At 51.1% G+C, this 8,505-nt stretch overlaps 1 protein-coding gene across 3 annotated transcripts; it reads left to right on the forward strand.

The window, feature by feature from the left end:
* The first annotated feature begins 694 nt into the window (after window positions 1-694).
* Window positions 695-5,017, forward strand: LOC103544601 (kallikrein-4). 3 transcript variants are annotated; one of them, XM_008511414.2, is made up of 7 exons: window positions 941-995; window positions 1,575-1,646; window positions 1,950-2,187; window positions 2,976-3,132; window positions 3,506-3,756; window positions 3,843-3,979; window positions 4,580-5,017. In XM_008511414.2, the coding sequence occupies exons 4-7, from the start codon at window positions 2,990-2,992 to the stop codon at window positions 4,730-4,732; spliced, it is 684 nt and encodes a 227-aa protein (XP_008509636.2). In that variant the 5' UTR covers window positions 941-995; window positions 1,575-1,646; window positions 1,950-2,187; window positions 2,976-2,989; the 3' UTR covers window positions 4,733-5,017. The 3 variants fall into 3 exon arrangements, with proteins under 3 accessions (XP_008509634.2, XP_070489391.1, XP_008509636.2); XM_008511412.2 differs by lacking the exon at window positions 1,950-2,187 and having other exon boundaries at window positions 695-995; XM_070633290.1 differs by lacking the exons at window positions 1,950-2,187; window positions 3,843-3,979 and having other exon boundaries at window positions 713-995; window positions 3,506-3,770.
* Window positions 5,018-8,505: the final 3,488 nt, after the last annotated feature.

Here is an 8,505-nt window from a genome sequence, read left to right on the forward strand (position 1 = left end):
ATACGACTGCTTTTTGCTAGTGAAGACTTGGTCATGCTCCCAAGGACCGGGCGCCCCCCACACGCCTGACATTGCATCAAGGTGCCTCCCCGTGTTATCTCTTCGGATGTATTTTGGGAGAGAGGAACGAAGGCTATCCAGATTTTATGGAGGGGGAAGTGGAGGCCCACAGGGGTGCAGCCACCTACCCGAGGTTCCAAGGCTGAAGGCGATGCAGGATTTGAGGCCAGGAAAGTTTGGTGGGGAAGCACAGTGTGTGTGTGTGGGGGGGGGGGGTAGCGAGAATGAGAGATTGAATGAGAGAGAGAAAAATGAGACGAAGAGAGAGGGAGAACGATGGAGAGAGAGAGGATAAAGATGGAGGGAGAGAGAGGGGAGAAAGATGGAGAGAGAGAGAAAGAAAGATGGAGAGAGAAAGAGACAGGGAGAAAAAGAGAGAGGAGAAAGAGAGAGAGAGGAGAAAGATGGAGGCAGAGAGAGAGAACGATGGAGAGAGAGAGAAAGATAAAGGGAGAGAGAGAAAGATGGAGAGAGAAGAGAAAGATGGAAAGAGAGAGAGAAGAAAGAAAGATGGAAAGAGAAAGATGGAGGGAGAGAGAGAGAAAGAAAGATGGAGAGAAAGACAGAGAAGAAATACAGAGGGAGAGAGAGGAGAAAGATGGAGGGAGGGAGGGAGGGGGAGGGGGGAGAGAGAGAGAGAGAGAGCGCGCGAGAGAGGGGAAGCTGAGAGAGAACCAAGAACCAAGACAGAAGGGGAGTGAGCCCAGGGTCTCCCGCTGGGTCCCTGCTCCCAGCCCCTCCCAGCCCCTCTGGCCCCCTGGCCCCGAGGCAGCCTGAGCGCTGAGCTGGAAGCTCCCAGCACCTGACCCGAGGAATGTGTCCCTGGGGGCAGGCCGGCCCAGCTGGGGATGCTTATAAGCCCCACGGGGACCCGGTAGGAGGCAGCAGGCGGGAGCTCAGCCGGGCGCAGCATCCAGGAGGCCAGAGGCAGCCAGGTGAGCATCCCGGTGGTCCCCACCCACTGCCCCCAGAGCGACTCTCCCTCCAGCTCCACGTCACTATGCCTCTCAGCCTCTGGATGTTGTATCTCCTCTCCAGAAGCCTCTCAGTCTCTCTCTAGTTAGGAGCATCTCTCCAATTCTCTGTCTCCCCTAGTCTCCCTTTCTCTGAATCTCTCTCTCCAGGACTCTGACTCTCTGTTTGTCTCTCTCAGCTGCCCTGTCTCCATCTTCCCTCCATCCCCGAGGGGCCATGTCTCCATCCTCCCACCTCTCCCCATTTACAGATGGAGAGACACTTTCCCTGTCGCTTCCTCCCCACCTTGTTCTCTCTCTTTCTACTTCTCTCTCCCCTCTTTTTTCCTCTCTTGGTCTCTGCATCTCTCTAAGTTCTGGATCTCTGGGCTAGGACCCTAGCCTCTATAATGTGTATGTTGGGGTGGGGGTGGGGGTTGGTATAGGTCCTTGTCTGCCCGATAATATCCCAGGGGGACAGGGAGGGAGGGAGAAAGAGACAGATGGAGAGACAAGGGCTATAGGACCCCCAGACTCACCTGAGATGACCCTCATGCCCAGGTGCCGACAGGATGACCACAGCAGGAACCCCCTGGGGCTGGTTCCTGGGGTGCCTACTCCTCAGTGTCACAGGTATCTGAGTGTGTGTGTGTGTGTGTGACTGTCTGTGCCTGAGGGCACAGTGTTTGTTACTGTGCAGGCGTGACTCAGTGTCCTCCCGGCTGTGACTAAAGCTGCGTGTGTGACTGCACTGTGTGGCAGTTGCTCTCCAGTCGCACATGTGTGATTCCTTGTATCACATGGAGCTTGCATGTGTGCCACCTGTGTCCTGTGTGTTTGTGTGGCTTTGTACGCCTCTCTGTGTGACACAGTGTGACGGGGCATGTGGTCGTACCTGTGCACGATCACCGACTGTGAGAGTCGGTGCATTACTAGGTGAACGACGCTGACAGTCTGTGCCTCTGAGCATCTGGCGGAGTGACAACTGGTGTGAGGACGCTGTGAGGACGTGGGAACCCCAGGGTGCCGCTCAAAGGGAGACGGTGCTTCTAGGAGAGTCACCCATTGCTGGGAATCTGTGCCTGCTTCCAGGGCCCCTCGGGGACTCACGTCCTGGGACGATGTCTGGGGTCTCTGTGTGAGCCCGCTTGTAGCAGGTGCGACTGCGGAGGAGGTGAGCCGGGGAAGACGCGACTCTGAGGGCCACAGGGAGCGACACTGTCCCCTTGAGCAGCCGGCTGTGTCACCCTTGCCTCTGCCACCCTGTGTGAAGGGGTCTGCTTGTGCTGGGGGACTGTGGCCCCAACGATCATGAGCCTGGCATGCTGCTTGTGTGTGTGTGTGAGAGAGAGAGAGAGAGAGAGAGACATGGCACGTGGGTCCCGGAGGTGGGTGACAGACCCAAAGCTCACGCTCCCCCTGACAAGTGACCCTATCTCCTGTACCCTGATCTCCGCCTCCTGTGTCCCAACCCACCCCAAGGAACCTGACCCGCCCCCAGGAGATCTGGCCTCATCCCCTGAGCCCGCCTCCCCATTCCGGATACCAGCACTAAACACCCGGTCTCTGCCGTCAGGATCCCAGACTCCACCCCTAGGGCCCTGGCCACGCCCCCGCACCATGCCCTGGTCAGGCCCCCTGTGCTGTGACGCCCCCCCAGGAGCCTTAGTCCCGCCTCCTGAGCCTTCCCCGCTAGCCTGGGCCACGCCCCCCTGAACCGAGACTCCACCCCCAGAAGCTTTGGTTCCACCCTGAGCCCGTCTCCCAGTCCTGTCTCTGTCCAAGAAGCGCTGACCACGCCCCTACACCATAACCCCGCCCCCAAAAGCCTGGCTCCACCCGGAGCCCACCTCCCAGCCCTGACTGTCCACGAAGCCCCAACCACGCCCCTGCATTGTGGCCACGCCCCCAGGAGCCCCGGTTCCACCCTGAGCCCGCCCCCAGCCCTGACTCCGCCCCCAGGATGCCTGGCCTCCATGGGCCGGATCATAAACGGCGAAGACTGCAGCCCTTACTCGCAGCCCTGGCAGGCCGCACTGTTCACGGAAGAGGAGTTCTTCTGCGGGGGCGTCCTGGTGCACCCGCAATGGGTGCTGTCGGCCGCGCACTGTTTTCAGAAGTGAGTGCGGGGCAGCATGGGGTGGGGGCGGGGCCTGGGGGGACCTGGATGTTACGTTAGGTGAGGGGAGGGCCCCTAACATCAGGCTCAGCCTCCGGGTGCTAATGTGCAAATCGCCGTGAAGGAAGGCTCTGCGAGGGAGGTGGAGGCTGTTGCTTTGGAAAGACTCCGAGTCCTGGGTTGAAATCCCAGCTCAGCTGCTGCGTCACTAGCAAATGAAGGCACGTCCTTGCCCCTGGATTATTGACAGTGAGCAAGGATTTGAGATCATGGCGAGGAGCTGTTAGCAAGGAGGATGGGGTGTGGTTGAGGGCCAGAAAGGAGATAAAGGTGTAATTGCTACAAAACCAACTCGTCCCCCCGTGGCCCTCAGCTCCTACACCATCGGGCTCGGCCTGCACAGCCTTAAGGACAACCACGAAGAAGGCAGCTGCATGATGGACGCCAACCTCTCCATACAGCACCCAGAGTACAACAAGCCCTTTTTAGCCAACGACCTCATGCTCATCAAGTTGAAAGAATCGGTGATCCAGTCGGCCACCATCCGCAACATCAGCATCGCCTCCCAGTGCCCCACCCCTGGGGATTCTTGCCTCGTCTCGGGCTGGGGTCTGCTGAAGAACGGTGAGCTGAGGAGGGTGAGTGTGTCTGCCCTCCCTGAAGGGTTCTGCGCCCAGCCAGAGGGGCTGACCCGGAGCTCTGCGTCCCAGGCAGCCAGCCCAACGTGCTCCAGTGCGTGAATATCTCGGTGGTGTCGAATGAGAGCTGCAGTGCGCACTATGACGCCTTGTACCACCCCAGCATGTTCTGCGCTGGCGGAGGACAGGACCAAAAGGACTCCTGCAAAGTGAGAGATGGGGGAAGGGGAGAGCGGGGAGACCCAGGGACAGACGGAGAAGGGAAGGTGACAGCGACACGAGGGGACATGCAGTGAGAAACAGAGACACGGGGGGATAGCGACAATGCGAGAGAGATGGGGAGGAACAGAGAGACACAGGAATAAAGAGGAGCCGAGAAAGACAGAAACAGAAATAGACACAGGGAGGCGGGAACACAGAGAGACAGAGAGAGGAATACACCCGGAGAGACAGACAGACTCACAGAGATGAAATGCAAAGAGAAATAGGAAAAAAACAGAATCTAAAAAGAGACGTAGAGAGGCACAGAGAGTCTGGAAGTCGATGAGACAGAGAAACAATCCAGAGGGGCAGACAGAGGAGAGACACAAACAGAGACAGAACAGCAAACCCAGAGAACCGGCCAGCTGTTAGGACCGAGAGGAGCAGAATCAGGTGGGGTCAGGGCTGTGGAATGGAACCCCTAAGGGGTGTGTTGCTATCTTTTTTGAGGTTTTTTTTCTGTCATTGTCTCTCCGTCTCCTTTGGTTCCTCTCTCAACTCACATCTCTCTCCACCTCTCGTGTTTTGGATTCCCTCTCCAACAACAGGGTGACTCTGGGGGCCCCGTGGTCTGCAACGGGTACCTGCAGGGCCTCGTGTCTTTCGGACAAGCCCAGTGTGGCCAACCCTACGTTCCAGGCGTCTACACCAACCTCTGCAAGTTCACGGACTGGATCCAGAAAACCATCCAGGCCAGTTAACTCCTGAGGCTGGGACCCCTGAAACTGAACGCCCGAATATATGCAGCTGAAGGAATTCAGGAACCTGAGTTCGTAGTGCCTTTCTCCATCAGACCCTGGAGTCTAGACCCCCAGCCCCCTCCTCGCTCAGCCCCAGGAATCCAATCCCACCAAGTCTTTTCCTGTCCACAGCGCCCCCTGGTGGCACAGTGTTGACCAGCCTTGCCAGTGGTAGAGAAAGTTGGTTTTTCACCTTTTTTTGTTCCTTCCCCTAAGTCCAGAAATAAAGTCTAAGGAAGCACGGGCTCCGTTCGAACTGTCCTCCTTGCTTCCATTCCCATTCAAAGGACTCCAGCAAATAGCTTTTCTTCCTTGGGCCTCGGTTTCCCCATCTGGGAACTGGGAGTCTTGACCAGAAGGGCCCCAGGGTCCCAAAGGAAGGAGACATACCAAGGAGGTTAAGAGAAATGGATTCTGTGCACGTTGTCCAATTTCTGAAAAGGCAAGTCGGACAAGGGCAAATTAATGGGGTTTAGTTGACCAATTTTGGTTTCGTCTTCTTAAAGGCATTTCAAGAATTTTTAATTTATATCTGCCTCAGGACCCTGCTGCTGTAGCTGGAGAATGGTGGGAAGGATCATGACGAGAGCTGCTGTGGGTGAGAGAGAGGGAGAGCAAGGGGCAGAGATGGGGGAGACTGAGGGCCCAAGAACACGAGGAATTGTTATTATGCTCTTCATCGATAAATTATATTAATAAGAATATACTGGTAAGAACTAATATTCAAGAATACATTCATAAATATATTATTTATGAATCTACTCGTAAGAAGATATTCACATTTTTATGTACCTCTTATCTTCAAAATATAAGGGATATTCAAAAATATTCAAAAATAAGGGATGAAATAACTGAAAGGGAAATAGACAAATCCCCGTTCACAGAAGAGGATTTTAAGATGCCTCTTCGCAAATGGCAGAACACACAAGATGAAAATGAATAAGGAGGGGCCGGCCCTGTGGCCTAGCGGTTAAGTTCAGTGCACTCCCTTTGGTGGCCTGGGTTCGGTTCCTGGGCATGGACCTACACCACTCCTTGGTGGCCATGCTGTGGCAGTGACCCACATTCAAAATAGAGGAAGACTGGCACAGATGTTAGCCCAGGGCAAATCTTCCTCAGGGGAAAAAAAAAAAGAATAAGGACATAGATGATTTGAACAACAGGATTGACAAACTTCACTTAATGGTCATATGTAGCACATTGCACCCAGCATCTGAAGAATATGCAATCTTTCTGAAACACACGTCTACCAGAATGGCTAAAATCAAAAGGATGACGGCACCGAGTGTTGGCTAATACGTCGAGCAGCTGCAGCTCTCATACCTTGCTGCAGGGAGTGTAAAATGGTACAACCGCTTCGGGAAATAGTGTGGCAATTTCTTAGAAAGATAAACATACGTCTACCCCATGACCAGCAAGTCCACTCCTAGGTATTTATAACAGAGCAATGAAAAAAAAATAGACTTGCTAAGGATGTTCAAAGTAGCTTCATCCACAGCAGCCAAACTGGAAACAACCCAAATGTCCAGGAAAGGGTGAGTGGACCAACCATGATATATCCACATAACAGAATGCTCCTCCGTAATAAGAAGAAGTGAACTCCTGATGTGCACGACAACATAGGAGCATCTCACAGGCATTGTGCTGAGTGACGGAAGCCAGACACAAGCTATTATACACTCATGCGCCCCAGGGTGATGTTTCGGTGAATGACAGGCCACATATCCGATGCTGGTCCCATGAGATCAGCACCAAAGAGCCTAGGTGTGCAGTAGGCTATACCATCTAGGTTTGTGGAAGAACACTCTGTGATGTTTGCACAACGACGAAATCGCCTAGTGACGCGTTTCTCAGAATTATCCCCGTCGTTAAGTAATGCATTACTGTACACTGTACGATTCCATTTATAGAGGAAATTCGAGCACAGGCAAAACTAATCTAGGTTGCCTGGTTACTGGGACAGGAAGAGATGGGTGGCTGTGGAGACAGACTTGGAAGTGACACGAGAGAACTTCCTGAGGTGGCGGAAATGTTCTGTAACTTGACAGGAGTGAGGGACTACGTGGGGGCATGCATCTGTCAGAACTCCCGAAGGGGACACTTGAAACCTGCACACCACACTGTGTCTGCCTCATAAAAAATGACCCCTCGATAAAAAACTTCACACAGCCCTTACGAAAACTGAGCTACGAAGCAAGTCGCAACCAAGTTCAAAGTTACAATATGCACAGGATGTTGTCTGACCAGATTGTGATTAAGCTAGAAATCGTGACAAAATGATAACCAGAAAAGCCCCATGTGTTCTCGCTTTTAAAATATGCTTCTAAATAAACCACAGCTCAAACAAGAAATCATAACGGAAATTAGAAAATATTGTGAATTACATGATAAGGAAAACACAACATGATAAAATAGCAAGAGTAACACTAAAGAATAGAAATAGGGAAATAAATTCCAAACAAGCAGAAAGAGAAAAATAAAATAAGGGGGGAAAAATCCCACTAAATCAAATAACCCAGAAAAGCTAGGATGCATGGAAAAAGCAGGATAAATAGTAATTTAAAAGTAAGATAATATCAATAGTGCTAAATATATCAATAATAACAATAAATGCAAGTGGTTAAAACTCAGATTAGAATTTTTTTTTTTAGTATGCTTTTTGGTGAGGAAGATTGGCCCTGAGCTAACATCTGTTGCCAATCTTCCTCTTTTTGTTTTCTCCCCAAAGCCCCAGTACATAGTTGTAAGTCATTCTAGTTCTTCCATGTGGGATGCCACCACAGCATGGCCTGATGAGCAGTGTGTAGGTCCACGCCCGGGATCCGAACTGCTGAACCCTGGGCGCCCAAAGCGGAGCACGTGAACTTAACCACTCAGCCATGGGGCAAGCCCCCAGATTACAACTTAAAAGACTGTTATATGCTGTTTACAAAAGACACACTAAAAGCTCATAGAAAAGTTGAAAGCAGGGATGAAAAGAAAAGAAATATTACCCCTTAGAAAAGTACCGTAGGTTTACTAATGTCAGTCAAATAAGGCATTCGCACTGAAACCATTATTAGACATAGTGGATTGCTACAAAACAATAAAAAGTTCTTTATAACAAATATAACAATTCTAAACCTGAATATTCCTAATAAAATAGCTTCATAGTACTTAATATAAAAACTGGTAAGACTACAGGGGCAAATGGACTGATTCACCCATTAAAAATGTGAGATTTAAACAAAAAAAAAATGGGGCTGGTGCTGTGGCTGAGTGGTTAAGTTCGTGCACTCCGCTTCGGTGGCCCAGGGTTTCACTGGTTCGGATCGTGGGCATGGATGTGGCACCGCTCTCAAGCCACGCTGAGGCGGCGTCTCCATGCCACAACCAGAGGCACTCACAACTAGAATATACAACTATGTACTGGGGGGATTTGGGGAAAAAAACCACACACAAAAAGTGTGAGATTTCAACACAGTTATGTATCATAAAAAGGATTCCGTGTCATAGTCACATTCTCCAACCACGATGCAAGAAAATTAAAATTCAGTGAGCACATTGACAGAATATCCACACACGCAGAAGTTAAAACACAACCACCTCTCTAAATAATTCACGATGAAAATTAAATCATATTGGAAAAACTCCTAATGGAAATTTTAAAATGTTGAGAGTTGAATGATAAAATATATATATATATATATTACACAGCAAAACTTGTGGAAAGCAACAGATTTATAGCTTTAAAC

Source organism: Equus przewalskii, chromosome 9 (assembly GCF_037783145.1).
Source record: "Equus przewalskii isolate Varuska chromosome 9, EquPr2, whole genome shotgun sequence".
Classification (NCBI taxonomy): domain Eukaryota; kingdom Metazoa; phylum Chordata; class Mammalia; order Perissodactyla; family Equidae; genus Equus; species Equus przewalskii.